The sequence below is a fragment of the Lipophrys pholis genome (assembly GCF_963383615.2).
Source record: "Lipophrys pholis genome assembly, chromosome: 9".
Lineage (NCBI taxonomy): Eukaryota > Metazoa > Chordata > Actinopteri > Blenniiformes > Blenniidae > Lipophrys > Lipophrys pholis.
In genome coordinates this window covers 9,886,687-9,911,016 of record NC_137639.1, presented here as the reverse complement: position 1 = coordinate 9,911,016, position 24,330 = coordinate 9,886,687, and the positions used below count along the sequence as shown (strand labels likewise).

At 42.1% G+C, this 24,330-nt stretch overlaps 1 protein-coding gene across 2 annotated transcripts in view; it reads left to right on the top strand.

The window, feature by feature from the left end:
- The window catches only part of ube3d (ubiquitin protein ligase E3D), a 31,457-nt gene extending 10,317 nt beyond the window's left edge, over positions 1–21,140 (top strand). Inside the window, exons 8-10 of one of the 2 annotated variants that reach the window (XM_080472106.1) lie at positions 2,112–2,278; positions 9,481–9,619; positions 20,626–21,140. In XM_080472106.1, the coding sequence (XP_080328232.1) occupies positions 2,112–2,278; positions 9,481–9,619; positions 20,626–20,646 (327 nt within the window). In that variant the 3' untranslated portion in view covers positions 20,647–21,140. The remainder of the gene's footprint in view (positions 1–2,111; positions 2,279–9,480; positions 9,620–20,625) is intronic. The other variant, XM_080472107.1, reaches the window with a different exon arrangement.
- Positions 21,141–24,330: the final 3,190 nt, after the last annotated feature.

Here is a 24,330-nt window from a genome sequence, read left to right as displayed (position 1 = left end):
ACAGCCATAACATCCATCCACTGTTCTATCCGTCGAATATTTATCTATTTAATGTAAATGGTTACATTACAATACAACAGACTGTTATGTGCAAAGGTAAATGCAGCTTTATGCCCCTTTTTTACGTCACTTTTACCACTTAAAATGAGTTGGTCCAAAAATCTAATGCAGAAAATTGCCATTATGGATATATATTTGGAATTAAAAATTCCAAATTGGTCATGTTATCACTTAGCCATCTACTTTATTGGTCCTCCAATCTCGTTTTACTATTCTTCCTTCTTGTCTATGATGTCCACGTCGTAAGTTGCAGTTCTCATCATTCGGCTCGTCTTTAATACACGTCGCACATCAACAGAATGAATTTTATTGGAACTCGGATGTACAGAGAGGACAGACATGTTGATGGGGCTAACAGACTAACTAATCGATCTGCAGACATTTCACCAATAATAGTGACTGCCAGCAAATCCTGGAGGCAGTAAATCAACTTCCAACAATGGTAATCTTCATGCTGTACAGTCGGATCCTGATTCATTCACTCATTTACTGAAACACCGTGCAGTGCAGTGTGTCAGCCCTCATTTGGGGTTCAGTCTTGCTGAAGGACACCTTGACCTCTGTACAAGGTTGGCATTAACTCCATAAGACCTGACGCAACGGTTACATCTATTCCACTTTAAAACCTGAAGCGTATGCACACCTTGGCAGTCAGTCGATCAGCATATTTCTAACCACTCCACTCCACTCGTTGGTCTTATTGGAATGAAACGTAGTTTTAAACTCAAGTTTTAATAGATTCTTCAGTCTGACCGTTTACACAACAAAAACATCCCCAAAGTATTTCAGTTTTACCGTCGTGTTTATAGCAGGTCCTAAACTGGAAGTCAGGATAGAAATAACAGTATAATTAATCTTGTGTGAAATTGGGCCAAAATGGACCACAATCCTTAATAAATAAGTGCCTCTGGAGCTGCTGCTGAATAGTTTTGCAATCATTATTACTTTTTCCTCAACTTTTCTTTTCTTTTCTTTTTTTCTGTTCGACCTTATTAAGCCTCACAATGAAAAGAGTATTGAAGTGGAAACCCCATAATAAACTGCACTTACAGAGGAGAGCATAACGCATTGTTATGATGTCAACAAAGCACTTCTGCAACGTCCATCACTGTAATTAAACAGTTGAATATTGTATATGCCTTCACTATTTTTTTTAAAGTACTAAAATTTACAGCAGTGTCTTTGGAAGAAAAAAATAAAGACGGCACCATAAAAAGTCACTTTGTTGTGAAATGTACTGTACTTAAATACTTATCATACTCACTGTTTATGGTTGACTTTATTACTACTCATCTTCAGTGTTTTATATAGATTGTGGCTAAAGTTCTGATGTGCACATGGTTATGTGAATCACTTCCTGGAAGTTGAAGTTCAGGTTTCAAACTGCAGCATGAACTCAGTTTTAAGAAGCAAACGTAAATAAAATAATGAGGTAGGTGTCAAATAACCACTGCTCAGTGAATTTCCTCTATCTGTGCAGCTTCCAGAAGTGTCTCATCACTGAGGCTGCATTTTACACTGGTGGTTTGATTCCAGAATCATCGGTTTGCTGCTTTCTGTGCAAATTAAGACCCACAGAAGGCAAACTGAGTTGACTTTTTTCTTTAATGTCTTTTTTTTTTTTTATTGCCTTTTCAAACTACTCTACTTTAGATCTAAACTACGCATAAGAAGTAAGAAAATCTGTGTTTGATACATTTTAGCATTAAATCTTTATTTCATTTTTAAATGGTGCCTGAGTTGTCAGGGGATCAATCAATAGTGAAATCACAGGTATGTATTTAATTTAATCTAGTTTTTCTAAACAAAATTCAACAAGATTCAGCAATTGTTTTAAAGGACTTGTACTGTGCTTGGATGCTCATCCCACAAACAATTCAACAAGGAAATAATTCAACATTTCAGTTTTTTTTGTTCAATGTTTTAGTATAAATGGGGTAAAAACAGTTCTCTTCTGAATCGTTGATATGTGATAAAGTGAGCTGCGTGAAGGAGGATGATTCCTCATGTGTGTCTTCAGTGTTAAGCGGCCCCGTCTGCTCCTCCTGCAGCTCTGGTTGCTGAACAGCGACTCCATCATAGCGTCGGTCCGGGAGCGGCAGGTCGGCGGCGAGGGGTCCATCAGCTTCCCCGCTCCTCACGGCCCATCAGCCAGAGCCGCCAGAGCCCTGAAACTCCTCTACATCATCTGCTCTGACTCAGGCACCCAGCAGCGCGAGTAAACGAGGACACTTAACCATCTCCTCACCCACTCCTCCAATCTTTGTTTTCATCCCTTTACACTTATCCTTTCATCTTTCCTATGCACCCTCTCAATCACCAACTATCTGAGCTCAGCTGTGAAGGATGAAAGACTGCTTTGTTGCTGAATACATTTTAGATCTTGATAGAACATTTTGCACTGAGGGTCCCCGCTCAAACATAATTGTCTGTTGTGGGTTTTTTTGCCAGCAGAAGCCGTCTTAAAGGTGGCAGTCACATAACTCGGGTTTGTTGCTCATACAGGGAACGTTGTTTTGACTGGAACGAGGTGCTTCTGCGTGTCCCGCTGCAATGCATTAGAGAGGTGTAGGTGGATGTGCTGCATGTGAATCTCCATGTTCAGTGCAGCAGCACCCCCACTGGAAGAGCCTTCAACCCTCATTATTTTCGTCTGAATCAGCATTCTTATTTTATTTTATTTTTTCAAACTCCACTTCCTCCTCCTAATCTTTTTCCTTTCGCGCAGCCGGAGAGAGTGAAGGCAGAACAGCGAGGGTTTTGTTGCTTGCTCTGTTCTGACAGGCCCACCGGCTGACGGATGGAAGAACGGGTAATTAGAGACAAAGCTCGCACAAAAGCAGAAACAAGACTGATACTTCAGTCGTAGCAGGAAGAGGGGAGTTGAATGCCGTGTGATGCACGCGATCTCGCCGCGTTGCCCAGCGAGATGAGCCGGTGAAATAAACGAATGTCGCTGCTTTTGACTGAAGTAGGGAGGTTTTTAAGATTCTACCTGCTGGACGTTGTGCATGTCTGCTTCTTGAGTTGTTAATTATCTGAGCTTTACTTGTTCTACTTCTTGCAGTGGGAATATCAGTGCTTGACTGTTGCTGTGTGACAGAGATGCTATTCCAGGGGACTAATGCTGAGCTCACAGCTGTGAGCAGGAAGCATTATGCTTTTAGTGTTGCCCATCCTGTTCTCTTTAATGTGACACTCCGTTAAGATTAATTCCTTCAGATTTACCCCAGAGGTTCATTCTGGGTCACTGATCAGCTAATTGTGCCAAATCAACAATGGTGTCAATTAAAACGTTCACTATTGATAGCGAGCTACAAATATGAGACGATTATCCTGCCCAGACTAAAATTTTGATTTTCTAAGTTCGTCTAAAGCACCGATGTCACAGCTAACTGCTCCTGTTTTAATGGGTTCGTAATTTACTCTTGATTTATTGCAATCTGGTGTGTAGCATCAGCCTGCTGGTCTGGCAACGCTTCACGCTTTTAGCAAAACTGAACTCTGTTAGTCCATCCATCGATCTTTTCCAAAAGCATTATGGAAAGCAGAGAATCCCAGATGTTCCTCAACCACAACTTTAGGGATCCGAGTCATCCCCTGACCAACTGGTCGATTACAATCTGTGCAACAGGCTTCGGTCCAACTTCGGCCAATTTGGCTTCAGCTGGTATTCCTCCAGTCGTAGATGACTGAGATGAGTCCGAATTAAATCCCGGATCCAGTAACACCATTACTACCACTGCTGCTCAGTGGCATGTATGCCCTCTAGCAAGCATTGGTTTGCAGCAGCTTGAAGTAATCGGTAGCGGCTTAGCATCTAAATCTTTTGTGCACCCGAGAAAAGGCGCGGCAGACCTCCTAATGCCCCAAGTAGTGGTGAATCCGTGTCTCTGGATCTCAGTGACAAGCGGCGAGGGAATAGATCACAAGATCAACACTGGGTTGGGATTCAGCTCTGGAATTTCAGTGTGAGAATTAGTTGGGGATCAAACTGCCAACCCCGGAAAATGTAAGAAGACCTGGCTCTCAATACTGCTGCAGACAGTAATTGTACATAACCAAACATTTAAGTAGACATGTCACTTGATTCAGTATGGAACATTTGAGTGTAAGACAGCTTGTTATGGGCTGTTATAGTAAACACAGTTATATAAACATACATTTTGACGAGGTAGCTTTTTTTCCTCCCCTCTTACAAATTGCTGCCAAAATACCGTTGGCAAATTAAAAAGACAAACCAGCATCTCTGTAAAGCTGCCACATGCTGTCAGAGCAGCTTCAGTGTACCTTGGCATTAATTCTCCAAGTAGTTAGATCTCTACTAGAAGGATAGACAGACCATTCCTACAAATTACACTCACTCATTTTGGCATTCAAAATAGAGAGAAATGCTGTTAAGTCTATAGTTGAAACTTGGTTGAGATCTTGTGTCTGTGAATTCCGATGGATGGAGGTGCTACAGCGGAGTAAAAGAGGGGGAGTAGGTTCCTAGTCCATGACCGAGCAAAGACACAAACAGTCACATTCTCTAGAGGTAACTTTGTGTCACCAGTTGGTTTCAAGTTAATGTTTTTGGGCTGCAGGAAGAAACTCGATAACCCGGAGAACACGCGTACTCCACATCAAAAGGGCCCTCAAAGTCCAATTCTGACTCTTAACTTCTTACCATGAGGGGAAATTGCCAACCGCCCGAAGTTTCTCCAAATAGTGTGCCGACGCTCTGCATGCCAGCTGCCACCATCTGTGAATGTGACTGATCATGTAAATTAAGTTAACCAGTGATTTACTCTAACGGCGCTGCTAATTGATCAGTTGATTTTGAGTGTACGAACCAAAAGTAGATTGACCTTCTACCTTTCATTTGGTAGGGTCATTAAGCTTTATTTTAGGCTTGTATCTGCATTGCACCTTATATGTTTTAGCCTTTTTTTTTTTTTTTTTAACCTTATCCCATTTCTGCCATTTCCCCAAAAGTCTGGTGTTACTCACACTTCCATTTCCCCCTACATAATTTACCATTCATCCTTCATCACTCATCTCTGACATTTTTAAATTAAATGTTATGCCTGGGGAGCCGAAGTCCCACGTGGATGGCCCTCTTATTCGGGATACAGTCGGTTACAGCCGACTGCCGCCAGAGGTTGTGGTGTGCGTTGTTCAAACGGCCAATAATTGGCTGGAGAACCAGTGAGCCAGTGCCTAAGTGGATTATGCTTGTCACTAATGGCAGTGACTTGATTATGAGTTGAGTGAAAGTCGCCAGCACCATCGCAGGCCGCCACAATGGGGGGAAACGGCAGGTCCTCCACAGTGTGGAAATCGTACGTACAGCTTCGTTTCTACAGAGCTCTTTGTAATATTTGACTAATCAAATCCTCCCGATCACATTAACTACTCACTGGCTGCTTTGGGCACAATTTAGAGATCATAACTGTCACCCCATTGGTAGTCTTGCTTTAGTGTTGTTGCAAAATGCTAATAAAAAGAGATGCAAATTATTTACATCCTCTGTGTACTGAAACTTGACTTCATCAAATGATTGTTGAAAGAAGGCTGAATTAAAAATAGGACCTACGTTTGCAAAGGCGAAGAAACAGATTTTCAGTTTTATATAATGCAGTTCTAGCTCCTAGATATGCAGGTCCTTCAACACTCTCAGCCTCACTTTTATAACTGCCCTGACTTGAGGTTTATTCAAAAATGTCTTGTAATTTTAATAGGTTGAAACTATATCTGGAGAGAAAATATATGCTTATCTCTTTACCTGATTATAAATATTTGCATCGTCTTTTCTGAGTTTGCTAAACATGCTTTATTTTGCCTACAAAAATCTGTTTTGCACTCGGTGCTACAAAAAAACTAAAATTCATTTAATTGCTGAGTTTGGTGTGAAATGTAGTTTTAAATTGGTGAGCTTTCTTGCTTCAGAGAAAAGAGCTGGGTTTTCTTCTGGCCAGGTTGAGTTTTCATGTTTTTCCTGCGCTTCCTGTTCATGAGCCCTGAAGACCTTATTTGTACAAAGGCTACAGCAGATAACATTTTGAGTTTAATATGTCAAAAATGTTAGAAACGGGGGAAACTGTAGTGTTTGATGACAGAAATGAAGGAACTCATGGTACGTCTAATAACGGAGAATATTAAACACCACCTGGGGAAAAAAGTAAGGTATAATGGAATATACTATATATATACAGTGGGGCAAAAAAGTATTTAGTCAGCCACCGATTGTGCAAGTTCTCCCACTTAAAATGATGACAGAGGTCTGTAATTTTCATCATAGGTACACTTCAACTGTGAGAGACAGAATGTGAAAAAAAAATCCAGGAATTCACATTGTAGGATTTTTAAGGAATTTATTCGTAAATTATGGTGGAAAATAAGTATTTGGTCAATAACAAAAATTCAACTCAATACTTTGTAATATAACCTTTGTTGGCAATAACAGAGGTCAAACGATTCCTATAGGTCTTTACCAGGTTTGCACACACAGTAGCTGGTATTTTGGCCCATTCCTCCAGGCAGATCTTCTCGAGAGCAGTGATGTTTTGGGGCTGTCGCCGAGCAACACGGACTTTCAACTCCCTCCACAGATTTCCTATGGGGTTGAGGTCTGGAGACTGGCTAGGCCACTCCAGGACTTTCAAATGCTTCTTCCGGAGCCCCTCCTTGGTTGCCCGGCGGTGTGTTTGGGATCATTGTCATGCTGGAAGACCCAGCCACGTTTCATCTTCAATGTTCTCACTGATGGAAGGAGGTTTTGGCTCAAAATCTCACGATACATGGCCCCATTCATTCTTTCCTTAACACGGATCAGTCGTCCTGTCCCCTTAGCAGAAAAACAGCCCCAAAGCATGATGTTTCCACCCCCATGCTTCACAGTAGGTATGGTGTTCTTGGGATGCAACTCAGTATTCTTCTTCCTCCAAACACGACGAGTTGTGTTTATACCAAAAAGTTCTATTTTGGTTTCATCTGACCACATGACATTCTCCCAATCCTCTGCTGTATTATCCATGTGCTCTCTGGCAAACTTCAGACGGGCCTGGACATGCACTGGCTGAAGCAGGGGGACACGTCTGGCACTGCAGGATTTGGTTTCCTGTCGGCGTAGTGTGTTACTGATGGTAACCTTTGTTACTTTGGTCCCAGCTCTCTGCAGGTCATTCACCAGGTCCCCCCGTGTGGTTCTGGGATTTTTGCTCACCGTTCTCATGATCATTTTGACCCCACGGGATGAGATCTTGCGTGGAGCCCCAGATCGAGGGAGATTATCAGTGGTCTTGTATGTCTTCCATTTTCTGATAATTGCTCCCACAGTTGATTTTTTCACACCAAGCTGCTCGCCTATTGTAGATTCACTCTTCCCAGTCTGGTGCAGGTCTACAATCCTTCTCCTGGTGTCCTTAGACAGCTCTTTGGTCTTGGCCATAGTGGAGTTTGGAGTCTGACTGTTTGAGGTTGTGGACAGGCGTCTTTTATACAGATAACCAGTTCAAACAGGAGCCATTAATACAGGTAACAAGTGGAGGACAGAAGAGCTTCTTAAAGAAGAAGTTACAGGTCTGTGAGAGCCAGAGATCTTTCTTGTTTGAAGTGACCAAATACTTATTTTCCACCATAATTTACAAATAAATTCTTTAAAAATCCTACAATGTGAATTCCTGGATTTTTTTTTCACATTCTGTCTCTCACAGTTGAAGTGTACCTATGATGAAAATTACAGACCTCTGTCATCATTTTAAGTGGGAGAACTTGCACAATCGGTGGCTGACTAAATACTTTTTTGCCCCACTGTATATTACTGCACATTAAAGCTTGCACAGTTTGGGAAATCAGGAGAAATCTCTGTAAACAAGGGACAAGTCCCAAATCGGCATCGCTTGGGGGATCTCGAGTCCTTTGGGGGAGCACAGCAATAAAAACAGACAAGTGGTGGAAATCCTGAAACACGCTCTGTGCACACATTTCCCTTCTACAGCCGCAAATGCAAATTAAAACTCGACCATGCACAGAAGAAGTCATATACAAACAAGATTCAGAGATGCCCGAGCTCATTTAGGATGGACCGAGGTGAAGTGGAAAAGTATCCTGTGGTCCAGTGAAGCGAGACTTGTTTTGGAAATCACGAATGCCGTGTCCTCCCAGCTAAAGTGTGTGTGTGTGTGTGTGTGGGGGGGGGGCGTCCGGCTTGTTATCAGAGCGCAGTTCAAAATCCAACATCCGTGATGATCTGGGCGAGCACAAGTTCACATGGCGTGGGTGACTCACACATCTGACAAGGCTCCGTTGATGCTGAGCAACATTTAGAGAAACCTTGTTAACGGGGAAGCAGGGCCTTGTTGTTTCAGGAAGACGAGGCTAAACTACACTTTAGAATATTAAAGCAGCTCTCTAATGGCGGCTTCAATACAACAATCTCAAGAATGCAAAAGCCAAAACACAAGCCCTACAGCACAGGTCTGACGGGGAATTTGAGAAGTGAAGCGGTGAACAATAAGTCCTCTTGTCACACTTCTCTAGAGTCCTGTGGCTTTATCTTTTGTGTTTTAGCTTTCGTACATATATAATTCTGAACCGTCCTTGAAAACATTCCACACAATGTAGCATTAAAAGTTTTTGACAAGGGGATCCTACAAATGTTTAGCAGCATAAATATTATGTCTAACAAAAATAAGGCAAAAACTGTTCATTAACTATTTTTTTCAAATTCTGTTAAAAGAAAATCTGCTCCAATTGTTTTGAAAAATGTTCAAACTGTCTAAACTTTTTATGTCACTAAAGTGTTCGTATGTTTCCAATTCAGTAAAAGGGTGAAACCTCCTATTGAAACTAACTTATTTGCTCAGTTTTTGTGTTTGGGGATTTGTAGATTCAGCTCAACCTGTCTGCAACACGACTGTAAACTTTTTCATTCTCATTGCTTTGACAGTTGTGTGTTTTTTTGTTGTTGTTGTTGTTCTTGTTGTCACCTCCAGTACAGCCGCCAAAAAGTTTCTCTGAGTAGCTGCACAGATGGCTAAATATCACCCAAACAAACTGGATCAGCACCTCGTCCTGACAGAGCATCAATCTCTCCTCCCCTCCATTGCTCTTCCCTCTGCCTCTTTCCATCCCTTATTCTTTTTGTCGCCCCTCCTCACACACACAAACACACACACACATCATCATCATCATCGGGCGCGTGGACAGATATTGCCCAACGCACACGCTCGCCATCAATCCACCTTTATGTTGCCGTAGTTATCGATTTCAGTTTACCGCTTCGAACCGCTTCATTAAAATAGGCGAAGGCTTCGACGTGAGATTTAGAGCTGCTGTTCTGCGTGTCATCTTGGCTGTATAACGCAGTGACAGTCGCAGTGAATCACGCCCGCTGTGTGTCTCTCTGTGTGTGTGTGTGTGTGCGTACCTTTCCAGGATTGTGACTACTTGGGAAGTCAACGCCATCGGACAGCCCGTGGTGCTGCCGCCGAAGGTGTGCGGGGAGCTGCTGCGAGTGATCACCGACAGCAACTCTGCCCTTCCCGCCTCAATGCGGAGCATGAGGTCGTACGAGGTGAGGCGTCGATATGCCCCGTAAGGCTTCGGGATACAGTAGAGACACGTGGCTCCCTCTTCACGGTTCCGAAGGTGTTTTGATGTCTCTAAACATGCTTGTGCTGATCGTGCAGGGCGGCTGCAAAGCATTCGATATGCCTTCATCTCTCTTCAGCGTGAAAAGCTGCATTAGCGACGCAGTGTGTTCTGTTTTCGCTGACAGCAATCACTTACTTCACTCACTTTCCCCCCACAGTGCCTTGTTTTTCCATAATTCAGTAGTGCTTGACAGTGGGTTGTTTTTTTTTTTGTTTGTTTGTTTTTTATCCCGCCTTAATTAATTTCATGATTCAGAGCTTTCAGTTAACGGCCTTGCTTTAGGGATTATGTGGGCCAAATGTATGATTTCACTTTTGTCAGCCTTACCCCGGCTTTTATATACCTGTAATTGAGCAAAACGGATATATTTAGCACCAGTTGCCAAGGAAAGCTCTTTGACTGGAAAATAAGAGGTGTTAAGTGAGCCGACGACTCTATTCTGCTCGGGCCTTTCAAAGCACAGTGACGAGGGTAATTAGCACCATTATCCTTCACTTCCCGCTCACAAAGTTTAGGAAGTGTCTTCTGCCCTCTGAGCAAGTTTTCTATCAGCTGAAAAATAGCAGAGTCTCCATTTCTCACTGATAACGACGTACTTTGTTGCAATGAAAAATGGAACCTGCCCAAACTTTTTCAGTTGTTTATTGCCTTACTTTGGAACAAATGTTAACCAGCCTTGCTTATAGACGCGCAGCTTAATCTACATGAGGCATCTGTCCATATTTTTTTTTAGGGTTTGGGAAATGTGATACAATTCGGATCGTTTTTGCATCTTAAATGACTTAAAGGAGACATATCATGCTTTTAAATCCTTCCTTTTTACATATAAATCATACAGTTGTGGTCTATATAAAGCGGAACTGCAATGCTTGGGTCTGAATTCCTCATTATTAGAGCTCCACAGGCCCCTTTTCAACCCCTTTTCTGATGTGCTTCTGAGAGCAACTCGTTTTGGGGCGGTCTCTTCAAATGCAAATGAGACACTTCATACCCCGCCTCCTCTCCAGGTTGCAGAGGTGACACTCGGTTCAACTTCACCCTGTTCGGCCATCTTTGTAGTTTGATAGAACAGATACAATTATCTAGCGGCGCAGAAACTTTATATTCACACATTATTTACAAAATGTCAACAACGGAAGATTTGTCCATCCAGCCATACATGTTGGAGCCAGAGTCGGACCCGGCGGAGCGAGATGAAAATGACGATGATGCACCTTCAGAACAACGTCTTCATATGGATGTAACGCAATGGTGTGTTACTATATTTACACTAACTTCTCCATCCATGCCCACTACTACAATACTGCCTGTATTACGACTATTTAACACAGAAGTTACATTATAATCTAAAACGAGCACACAGCGCTAACATGTGAAGACGGTGCAACTGCTAATGCTAACAAAACAATGACAGGGACGTCTTATCATCACACTTTTTAGCGTTATATACAGCTTACCGAAGTGCTCTGTTCGTCGTCTCCATAGATAGAAGGAACTGACCGCTCAATCAGACGAAGTCTTTCGGCAAATCCTTCTTTATACTGGCGGAGGTTGCTGAAGCAGTCGTCCTTAAAGTGCTTCGCGCACACAAAAATGACCTTACCCACAGATGTGGGTACATTTCTGTGAAAAATAAAACTCAACCAGGCACTTCGAAAAGGTTCTGATGCTGGGAGACGGTGTAACGAAGCTTGTGGGTTACTACATCCAACAACCGAACATTTCGACTTATCCTCTCGTAACTTCGGTTGGACTACAAAATCGCAGCGAGAAACAAAAATGGCGGATTGCTCGAAGTGTCGATGTCCTAATTTGGCAGTTCCGCTGAGAATACTGTGACGTCATTGTTCAAAAAACGTAATAGAGAATAGAAAAATCGAAACGGATCGCAAAATATGACCAAAACAGAATATAAAGATATCAACGGAGCACCTGAAGAGACTACTTTGAACTTTTCTGTACTTCTAAACACTCTAAATATACAACAAAATGCATTTAAGGGCTAAAAAAGTGGATTTAGCATGATATGTCCCCTTTAAATAATCCAGAAAAACGCAAAAATGCCGCCAGCTCTAATGGTTCTCCACAGAGTTTTATGCTGAGAATGTCCAAGTTCCAAGCAGTTGGTAGTTGAATGCTATTGGTTCGGTAGCGTTCGGGGCGGGGCTTAGCCGAAGGTCAGTTGTTGGCGTGTTTTATCTAATTAGTTTACTACTCATCGTAGTAAGGCCATGAATTTTTATCTCTTTTTGAGTCGATACAAACTGATGACGTGCCCAAAGGTAATGCATTTCTTTTCCAAATGACAAACAACTTTTCCCCTCACATTAAGTATTAATCTGTGATGGAGGAAAATCAGTGTAATGAATGATTCACTCATGTTAGATTAGTCAGTTCGATAAACATGCCGCGTGATCTGGATGTGTGCTGTTCTGAATAGAATTTTTCTGAACTTATGACAAGAAGAAGCTGAGGCAAACCAGTGAAATAAACTGGAAGCTCACCTGTCACTGCTTTCACCATGATGGTGTTTTAACGCGCTGCTGCAACACGGCTGTGAATGTAGCCCATCTTTACCCGCAGGTCGATATGTTGATGTTGGTGTCAGTTGGACTGAGTAAAAGTCAGGGTCCTCTTGCAGATAAAGAGTTTAGTGTAGGGCTGCTTGATATCATGAGTGTTTGTGTTTTGAGATTTTCTTCTTAAAACGTCACTCTTTCTCTTGCCTCCTAATTAACACCAGTCACAGTCTTCAGATGCTCACATCCACCAAGTGAGGGGGACATCTTATGCAGTCGGGCTCCGTCTGATCGGCCTTATGCGTTCACATGCAGAGCATGAATGCACAGTGCATTGAAACATTGTGTGTCAGTGTTTTTGCGACATGCATATTTCGCACATTGGTATTGCTGTAATGAATAGATTTGTGAGGAGCGAACCAATAACGGAGCTCCTCTTCACTGAAGCTCATGCTAATGCAATTTAAAATACTCGGCACACGAGTCTAGAAAGAAACTGCAGCGGTTTTCTCATATGAAAAAAGTCAAAAAATAAAAAAAACCTTCACATTCATTAATTGTAAAAGTGCTACAGTTCTTCAAATATGGATCAATTTGCCAATAATTATGAAAACATGGTTCTTCAATGGTCTTTTGAAAATATAAGATTTACATTTGGTTGCATGTTTGTGTTCATTTTTTGAGATTTCTTATAAAAAGGAGACACGTGTTGCAGACATGGATATTTTTTAAACGTAATTTCTAGTTTTAATCGATGCTTTAAGTGAGTCTTATTGTTTTTATAGAAAAGACTGGGTCATTCCTGCATTCCTTGGTACAAATCAAGAGATAGATTAGAAGATATTACATACAAAAGGGAAAATGAATGGGGTTTTTTTAAGTATTGTTACAATACTATGAGTAGAATAGCTGCCCTATAGTTGTATGGACTCAGCCAGATATTCAGTTTGACCTGTCCTGAGGTCACACTGACCACAGTTGACCCTTGGCCTATGACCCACTAATGACAAGGATACCAACATATGCATGAATGGTTGAATGGACAACCTGAAGCCGCGATGCCTCTGGTCTGTTGACGTTGCTGGGCAAATGTATAATAGACCCCTGTTCAAGAGCATCTCATCAGCTGCGTGTTCAAGGAGTCTGAAGACCAACAGAGGAAGCAGTCAGTTGGGTTTTCTTTCTCGAGAACGGATGCGTTTAAGCATGTAAAGCTATCGGATTTCACTGAATGACATCTCCGATGTCAGAAATCTTGAAGTCTTTTCTTTAAAGAGAAATTTGGTTTTCTACGTTCTTGTCGGCTCATAGGCAAAGAGAACCTTGTCATTAAACACACAAGTCGAGTCACTGCTCCTCCCTCGGTAACACTCCTTTAGTATAACTTTGTTACGAGATTTAGCAAAGAGAAATGATTACTGAGCTCAAAGGTTCTTCTGTCTCTCATTCAAGTTGATTCATAGATTCTATCCAGAAATAGATTTTGATCTTGAATTGGTGGTAAGATACGATTGCAGCTATGACTTATTGGTTTCCATGAATATAATTTTACCTTTGTACAGTAAAATTCATCATGGAGGTATTGAAATTCGTTTGATCATTTTCTTTCATGTTTTTAAACTCATTTAATTTATTCTTAGGTTCTTTTTAGTGTCTACTATACGTCACATGTTTTGCTCCTAGGATGGATGAGAACGTAAATACTGAATACTGTTATATTTCTTTCATGCACTCCGAGTGCACGCCTGCGGTTGCTGTGAATGTCTCAGTTTAATGGCTGCTACCTGGCGGGTTGCTGTTACTAATGCAGTTGGATTTACAGTTGTGGTCACAAGATGCTTCTGACCAACCCCGGATGATCGGATCACAATGCATCCTGCAATTCGAGCACCCAACACATTTTAATCCCAGCTGTGAATGAACTCTGGGACCTCTGTTCAGTCGCATCACGTAGAGTCTTTGTATTGTACCTCAAGAGCCAAACCACGGTGTCCCTGTTCATCTACAATGCAAATCTCAGATGTTTTTTTTTTTTTACTCTTCCACTTTGTGATGTAATGATAAGCAGTATTATTGTTTTTCAACAAAGAGGGAATGAGGCTGTACTGTAATGGAGAAGACTGTACACAGTGACCCAGACATGAGACATAGTATCTGTCTGGTAGTGGAAGCGGTGACAGCAAGGGGGGGGGGGGGGGGGGGGGGGGGGGTGATAAATTGACACACTCAAACGCTTCCTGATAGTAGGAGCCTGTTGTGCTATAGGCGACAGAAGACAGGAAGGTAACGTGATCACAGGGCCATCTGCAGTTACCGGACATGGTCTGAGGCATCAGGAGTCCCTTCTTTGAAATGAAGTTTTGAGAAACTGCAGGTTCCCCTTGAGTTATAAACTGGGGGGGGGGGGGGGGGGGGGGGTGATCTGAGAAGTTCAGAATAAGACGGAGATGTGGGGAAGCTGAAAAGGTACTGTAGTGTTTGCCACGTTTTTGCTGATTCAAGCCAGCAAAAGAAATATTCAAGTGCAAAATAACTTTATAATCAGTTGCACTGCTCACGCCTTGAAGTCTTGTTGTTGGTTTGTTTATTATTTTCATCGCATTTTTCAGCATCATGAAGTGATCAGACAAAGTTTCTACAACACTTTAGTGAAGCCAATGAAAGCTTATTCAGTTCATTAGAACGCAAACATTCCTCGTGGTAATGTCAATATGTCTGTCTTTACATGTACAGTGTACGTCCATCAGAGGCCATTTAAGCATTCATAGCCTGACACAACATAAAGATTTAAATTGCGCAACGTTTGGTTGTTAATTTGCAGATAAATGACCTTGCAAGTTACATATTTGCACTTGATTTCTGATTGAACATGTTTTATCATGACAAACAGACAGAGGGATGTTTCACCTCGACTTTTTATTGAGCACAAATTAAAAACAAGTTTGATGGATTGATTTTATAACAAATAAACTGACCGTAAGACAGCTGACCTGTCTTAAGGTGAAGTGCACGTTATTTGACATAAGTTCCTCACAAAGACTGCTCTACATAAGTTATTTCTCTCACTGTCCATCCTTTGTGATGCAATTAGAGATCCTGATGTTGTCTGAGGCTGCAAGTTTTTAATGAACTGAGAAGAAAGACTGCTGCTCCAAAACAACAAACAGAACTAATGCTACTGAGAAGTGTTGTGAGCCACCCGCCCACCTCTGCACCCTGGAAGAGGAACACAGTGCACCATTGGTTTAAACCGGATTTTAATTGGGCCAGAGCGTAATTGGTTTCTGTTGCCTTAAGATAACACGGACTACCAATGCACACCGCGACTCTCGGGCACTAATGGACAAAGGGATGAGTGCCAGCACATTTACATTAAACGGTGAGGCTGACTGCTCCGTCGGTCTAATACCGGCAGAAATATTCGAACAGAGCTTTGTGCCGGGTTCAGATTGAGGCCCAATATCCCATTGAGGTTTCACCTAAAGGAAATCCAGGGTCACATTCATGTTTACTGCGATTGTACATTCAATATGTCAAACTGTCCTATACCAGCCGTCCTCTTCACATTTTTCATCAGCACATTGTTTGAGTTCTAACCTCGCGACTGTGGCAGGGTGACCTTGTTTGCAGGTAGCTTGGGCGTGTGTGTGTGTGTGTGCGTTTTTGTTTAATACCAGTCCCTGAAAGCAGATCAAAGTCTGCACCACAACCCAGCCTGTTATTATGCCGCATGTGGAATGTCTGGGCTGCCAAGTTCCCCGCCCTCCCTCCCCGGGCCTGCCAGTGTAATGGGGTGTAAAGTAGATCCCGCTCCTCGTGTCACGTCAGAGCCGAAGATGAGACCCCACCACCACCCCCCAAACTTCATTAATCTCTTCTTTAACCCCCAGAGAGGCGTCGTGTAGGTTAGACAGAAACCGATCTTAAAAAAAAACAACAAAAAAAACTGATCCGACGTTTGTCAATGAAGAGCCGTTGCGGTTTATCGATCACATGTGACCTCAGTCTTTCTGCAGCCGCACCAGCACAGGCTGCACTTTGTTAAAATGAATCATGATGCGCACGCCTCGATTCATCGCACCCAGAGCACGCCACGAGAAGAGAAATGTGTCGACAGAACGGAGTCCGTGATGCCGGTCTGCGTCAGTGTTTACATCACGGGAGGAGCCGCGTCTCAGCTGAGCAATGAGACGCTCACCATCGCCGATTTCATTCTTGGATCGCATCATTCACCGACGCACCCATTGGATATAAATTCAACTGACTAAATGACTATTTTCTTATTACCAACAGAAACATTTTACAGTTGAAGCTCAGTGGAGCAGTGATGAGTGCAGTGAGATTCCCACTGAGCATTACTGTTTCGAAAGTGTCTGTGAACACCACAACTTGATCCATCTGTCAGCATCACGGAAAGACACTGCCAGTGAAAGTTTAATAATGTGATTCCAAGTTTTCACCCAGATGGAAACTGAAATCGGGGGGTGGGGATACGGCAGCATTCAGGTAGTTTACAATTGAATCAGATGATTTAAATCCAATATAATCAGCTTTGTCTTATTAAATGTTGAGTTTAATGATATAAAACATCCGAGCTAAAAGGAAAAATGGACAGTAGACGCAATCATGAGCACATTCACTAGTATTTTGATGTGCAAGCTTCTTATTTGTAGTACAGCCTCTAAATGTCTCATGTCATTCTAGAAGCTTCTTTTATCAGTCTGCCGCTGGCTGCTGACACTTTTGCTATACGTTTAAACCCTTTCAGGCTGTTCTGCTCCCTGCTGTGGTAGATTTCAGCACACTCCAAACGTTTTCATCGGGATTTAGGTCAGGACCAATTGTTGGTAACTTTAAAATCCTCGCTTTGCTTTTCCAATGAAATTCTTTGTCACTGGATTTGTGATTCGGGATAAACAACCAAAAAAAGTTCTTGGTTGACACTTGGCAAACACTTTTTTTTTAAGATTGAATTGCTCCTTGTATGGATTCTTTGTTTATATTACAAAAGAATGGCCAATGGAGTCCACAAGAGCTCTTCTGAGCTTCCATCTGTCCGTAGAACGGGATTCCAGAAAGACTGTGGTGCATCTCTGATGTATGGAGTCCTACTTGGTTTAGAGATTGGTGTATGGTATCAGCCTGGATCTACATACTTTGTGCTGTTTTTACCATACTTCTTGGCTTGAAGTCCAGAAAATATCCAAATTCAACAGGGATTTTAAGAACTTTGCTGATAACTTTGTACTTCTTGGAATTGTTTTTATTGATAGAACGTCTGTTTTTCTCCAATAACTTTTTGTACTTTGACCATTATAGAAAACTAAATGCAAACAATCAGGCCTTTTCTTTTCTTTTTTCCCCCCCATTGGAAACCAGTCAGCACCAAATACAAGCCTAATGATCAGTGAATCTCAAGTGCATAAAGTTTGTTTGGTACGTTTCCAATCAGTGTATTTGATTAAAAACACTTATACCTACAATTGTTTCATTTGCATATATTTTCCTTCTAAAAAGTGCTCCCAAAATTTGAGCCCATCAGTAATTCTAATCAGCAGTGTAGTACCACTAATCAAAACTGCCGTCGGTCTCATCCATCAGTGAAATCAAACATGCTTTTTATCTCTTAGCCTTTCCCCCAGCTAACCAGGCTGAAATGTGGCGCTCGGTAGGTAAAAGCGTGCTGCTCATTAATCATGTATGCCACTATGCAACAACATTCAGTCTAATAATAACTGGATGGCAGCTGCATTTGCTGACTACTTGAGATAATCGGAAGCAGCAACAGAAGATGTTTAATTCTCGGCTTGTTAAAGGCGTTAATCACCTCACGTGTCCCAAGCTTGGAGGCAGATGTGGGGCTTTTCTTTTGTCTCTGGGTAGTGTATTTCAGGTGAGATTGCCATGACGTGAGACTTTTCCGCGGGATTGTTTAGTTTAGACTACGTCCTTGTCCAGTATCTGTCTCATTGCAGCACACTCCTTTACGCTTGATCTCACCCTGTTTCTTTCCTCAGGTTCTACTTCTCTTTCTTTCAATCTGTTGCTTCACTTGTGAAGACGTATCTGCATGCCCGGTTGTGACAACAAAACTCTGGAACCGAGCATTAAATAATGCATGTTTGCCTGAGGGATGTCCCTACACCAGCTCCTTGTCATTGTCTTGGTACCTTTAATACCTAGACATTACCTGTTCTATTAAAAAAAAAACTTGAATTAAAGAGCGGTTGTGTTGAGATGAAAACTAAATCGAGCATGGGTAATCTTTAGCCGCAGCAAGATGTTCTACTCCTGAGGCCTCACACTGATGTAGTATATTTTACTTAGATCAAAGAATTGCAACGCCCGTAAGCACATTATAGTCAAGTGTTCTTTAAAGACCTTCATAGAATTCTCATGTCGTTAAATACCATAGGACCAGAATTGAGGTAAAGTCCTCACCCTTTCAAAAGCTCCTTTCTGCAGATTATGTGCAGATTTTAAACTTTAAAAGATTGTTTGCCTTGTCTGGAAATGCTATTTATAGACGTATTTCCAGAGCTAAAACCGTAGCATTGATACTGATCGACGCGTCATAAAACACTTGTATGAATATAAGATTGCACCATATTTCCTTTAAACAAGTTGAAGAGTCCTCAATTCTGCTGGTAACTCTGTGAGGATGTGATGCGCAGCATCACACCCAGAATATTAGGACCTGTTAAATATCTTGTAGGCTCCGTTTTTGCTGCCAAAACAGTCGGCAGGCTGTTCGAGACGTCAACGCCGCTAGACTAGTTTGCAATGTGGTGTATCAGAAGTTTCGACTCAACTGTCCAGCCTTCCCGCTTCCCAATTATTATAGATAATTTTTGCCTCATACACATCAGCTTGGATAACATTTACTTGCAGCTTAATGTATCCCATACCAAGCCCCCTGAAAAAAAATAATAAATCGGCGTTATCGTGCCTTATAAGACATCTTGTGTCTAGCTGTGTCTAGCCTCAGGACAAAGTCTAATGTAAGATATATATCTGCAATGACACGGTGTCAATGTTAGAATAACTGAGTCTTTGTTTGCAAAAGTTCCGTCTGACGCATGCTGGAGTACTTTTTTTTTTTTTAAACCTAAACCTCCTCACCATTATGGTTGGAGTTTTCAGCCACACACTCAGCTGGTCTACAGTTTCTGGATGACAACCAGGCGCCTCATTCAGATTGAATCTAACAGATTTACATGCTTTCTGGGGACAAATGGAACTTTTTGAAGCAGACGACAATGGTGAAGCTTTTCGATTTCCCCCCCCCTTTTTTTTTTTTAATCAATTCATTAAATATAAAGACTGAGCTGAAACAAATCAATTGGCCATCAATTAACCTCACATGTGTCAGACACTGGCACAGGGAAAACATGCAGAACTCACAGTCCAAACAGTAGTCGGAGTGCCAACCACTGTAACACCATGCCCCCTTACCAGAGTTCTGTATTTGCATAAAAGCCATTGATTTGATTTGATGTTATAGTGGTTGAATCTGCAGCCAGCTAACGTTTTTCATATCTGTTTAGAATTGTCAATGAAATGAATCACCAGTCAATATTTGAATTATTTATTGTTCCAGTCACTACATTGATTATTCAGTTTTACCTCCTGGTGTAATAAAACAAATTGTTTTTCAGTGCTTTGGCCACAATGCGCTTCACTGTCTTTCCTAATGATCTCAAATTAATTAGGTTGAAGCTGGGTTTTATTCGGCAATATGTGTGTGTTAGCAAAAAAACAATAATAAAGCAGTTTGAGTGACAAAACTTTTCTTTAAGTGCTCTGAAACTTTTGTCTTCGGTTGGTTTTTCTGTTTCTCACACAGACCCACCTCTCCGCCCATTGCTCCAGTTGCTTATCACACCTTTCTTCTTCTTCTTTCTTTCAGGGATTAGCAGCAGCTCACCTCTAGTCGCTGTTTCTTATCGTTTGTATGAATGACTATTGATGCGCTTGAGTGGTGTGCAGACATTGGCATGGGGATGGCGAAGACAGGGCCTTGAGTGAGGCAAATGCCCTCATCCATCATCCCAATATAGAGCCCTCAGTGGAGCACAGCCATTGTCTGCAGCAGGCAAACACCCAGGAAGAGCAGATGGAGGAAGAGAGAGAGGGGGAGACAGAGGGGTTCATGGCTGTGCTGATTTGTTTCCAGGTTTTGTTTATCTGAATGTGTGTTTTTGAAGTTGATTAAATCTCTACCACCTGTGTTTTTTGTTTTTTTTTTGGTTTGTTTTTTGTAATTGTTGTTAGAAGGCAGTAATTGAGATCCAGTAAATCTGTGCTTTGTGTTCAAACAGTGCTTATTATAGGTTTCAAATGTGCAGTTTTGACTTTTATTCAGACTGTCGGCAAAGATTTTCACATTTTTACTTCTCGTTCCCAGGTGGCGTACCTGAGACTGTGAGATCACCCACCGACGGCCAGGAAGTCTCCACTCCAACCAGCTCTTCTGGCACGCTCTCGGATCCCGACAGCACCTGATGGTGGCTTTTCTCTGGGGCGTTTGAGTGCACTGTGATTTTGTAATTAAAAGTAACATCCTGCAGTTTTCCAGCTGAGCTGGAGAACGAGTTTCCTGCAGAGAGAAATGCAGCAAGCCTGCGACGGCTCGTTTCATATGTGGAAATGTGTTTTCCTGAGTGCTTCTGTTTGAGAAGTTTCGGGAATGTGTCATCACCTGCAGATAGAGACATGTTGAAACAGGGTCCTCTTTTCACACCTACCGGGTAAATACCGAATGGGGAAGAAGAGCAGAATAGAATAGAATAGATCCTAGTGTGTAATTATACCAAATGGTCTAACAAGCGTGTGTGTACATTGTATACTTGTCTACTTTTTTTTTTTTTTTTTTTTTTTACTGTTCACCAAACAACTAAATTGGTCTTTTTGGAAAAACCTGTGTTTTTTTTGTGTGTGTTTTTTTCCTGTGTCTGTTGACGAGCCGGGCTGGTTGATATGTGGGACATTGTTCTTAAGTTGGCTCTCGATGAAAGCTTATTATGGGGGCACTTCAGCTTCACGGTACAGCAGCACACCCTCCACTTGAGTATAATATCAGCTTGTGGAGCTCTTGTACACAACACAAGTACAACCACATGAATCATCGCTCAAAATGTCAAATGACTGAAAGGTATCACTTTTAAGCAATCCTATTTTTCCGGGTTGAACAATTGGTATTTGCTCCGATATGAAATTTTTAAAAAAACCAATGCTATTTTAAAACATTATCTAGAGAGATTGTGTTGCTCCAATGTTCACTTACTTGCTTCCATTCAGATGACAAAAATCTGTCCAAGTTCCTACTTTTTATTTTTTTATTTTTTATTTTTTTTTACCTTTTGTTGAAATGGTTCTCTCGCCTGGTTTTGGCATGGTGCTGAAGTATTCATCTTTTGCCCAGCCTCTGTGGACTGGGGAGTTGTCTCGTCAGCCGATATTTTTGGTGTATCCGCACGCGTTCGTGGCGCTGTCTATAAATGTCGTCTCTCCGACACCTTCAGGGCTCATGCAGCTCCATATAATCACACTCTCACCTTCTTGCTGCTCTGTTGGGACTACAGAATCGCAGCGGTGGTCCTGGCCGGGTTCATGAAAAACACGCGAGGCAGCATCCAAGCCCGACAAAAATATCCCGGTCTCATCTGACCAAAGAATATTACACCAGGCCTGTTTTCATTATCTGCAGCACTTGCGTAGTCCTGTAGTTTTATGCAGTGGTTGCAGTGCATTGCCCTTTTGTTTTCTTTGGTAATTGCTGTGCCAAGTCTGAAGCACTTCCCCGTCTGGTCTGTAGAACAAGATTATTCAAGTAGCACACAGTCTGTGCCATCATTTTTAAGCAGCCACTGAGGCTTTGATACTAACTGCCTGATTACACAACTGTGTTTTCGCTCATCACCACATTTTGCTATTACTGTGGCAATTATTTTCACTTATGCAGGTATGCAGGCAGATGCAGCCCCTGGGTCTAAAACTGAAAGAAAAAAAAAAAGCCTTGTGACATTGTTTGGCTTTTCCTCACTTTGTCTTGAGACTTAAACATTTTATGGCAGTACTCTTAGTTTTCAGTGGACTGGTGATGGTTATGCCTTGACATTTCCCATAGCACCATGAAAGGTGTGGTATTTACATTTTGACTATATCTCTATAATTGTCACATAGATAAAGATATTTAAAGGCTTTTCTTGTTTACCTGTGTGTTTGCCGGTTCGTCTGTGTTTCGGTGTCGGTTGTGTTTCTGTGATTTTTTTTGTCTCGATGGGACGGTTTTGTTGGCTGCTTGCTCCACATCTCTTTCCCTCAGCATTTTTAAAGACGCAAGCTCTTGTAACTTCAACGATGGTGTCTGGTTTAATGACCACCAACCCCTGATGGACACTCGCCAGCTTTTTGGTCAACTTCTTGGTGCTTTTGGGGCAGTGGCGGCCTGGAGGTTTGAGAGGTGGACTTGTGATCTGGGATTTAATGGTTTGAATGCCACAGCTGACAGATCACCACTGCGAGTGTCTTGAGAAAAGCCATCGACCCCCCCCCCAGGTCCACCGTTCCCTGGAACAGAATAGGTTGAATGTGAAGGAATAATCTCCCCGAGAGGAATCAAACTTATTAAATCAGAAAAGACAGTCAAGCATTAGTGTGTTAAGAATCAGTGTGAGCATTGTGTGTTTATTTTGAAATCATCGTACACCAATCAGCCACAAAAGTTCAACCACTGACGTGTGACATGATGTGTTAGAAACCAGAAAAATGCCCAAGTGTGACGATTTTAGCAAATTTGAGCCTTGAACTTTAATAGCTACACCACTGGATCAGAGCATCTCTAAAGGTGCAGCTCTTATGTACTGATCTTGTTCTGCAGTGGTCAGTAATTATCTAAAGACACCCAGCAACAGGGTCAAAACAAGACGAGGCTCATCAATGCATTTGGTCCCATGGAATTTGAAAGAGTGCTTTGTGATGCATGGATCGGCTCTGAATCAAGATTAAACCACATTTGTGTTTTACCAGCAAAACAGCCTTCAAAACCCAGCCGGTTGAGTAAAGCAACGTGATCTATTACCAATCGCCACTGAAGCTTGATATGCCCACACCTCCACTTCATGGCTCATGAGCGCAGCATTCAGCCTGCATAGGTTATCTCTGACCAGCAGTGCAGCATAATGTCTGCCTGCATGTCTATTTTTACAAGCTCCTAGTAGGGGGATGAGGGGACAATTTTTTTATTTTTTTTTCACCTGTCTATTCCCGACTGCCTGCCCGGATCTGCTGAATGCTGATGCGGCAAGTGACAATTACTTTTTAAAAAATACAAAGAAGTATTGTGCCCACTGAAGCGGCAAAGCAGAGAGTGAATTGGCTAATTAAATACATCCAACGCTGAACCGTCAAGGGGTTCTCATTTCCTTTCTGCCCTTTCTCCACAAGTGCAAATGAAGTAGGCTCTAAATAACCCATTTGTTTCAAGCCCGCTGAGCAGAAGGCGCTACTCCACATTACTGGCTGCCGCGGCTGCTGTTTTGAACACATCGACAGACACAGTCACCCAGAAGCCCCAAGGAGTTGCAGGCACCCTTTTTTCTTTCTCTCCTTGATGACAGACATTAGAAGTGTCACACACAAAAGTTTTTTGGGTGTTCTTTTTGGCCAGTACACTGCTATCTGTTGACCATGTGCAGCTCATTAGCCTTTTCAGACAGTTAACTCATGAACGATATCAGTCTGACCAAAGGTCTGCAACAGATTCTGCCAAAGTAATTACTTGTGTGTGGTCGGGGGACAGCTGCTGTCTCGCTCCTTTCTTACATGTGCTGCTGATTTGTGAGAATTTCGGGGGGGGGGGGGGGGGTGATCTAATTGATTATGAGTGTTCATGAGCCTGTAGGATGGTGCTTCAATTTAGCATCCATAACACGGTCATTATGAGTAACCCTTCAACCCCGACGTAACTTTACTTGGGAGAATTTTATTGCACTTTCAAAAATACTTTGAAACCTTAATGAAACAAGACTGGGAGTCTATAGTCGGGGGTAACACACGCCAACAAGGACAATGATAATGTATCGATATTCAGCAAGTATAAATTGCACTG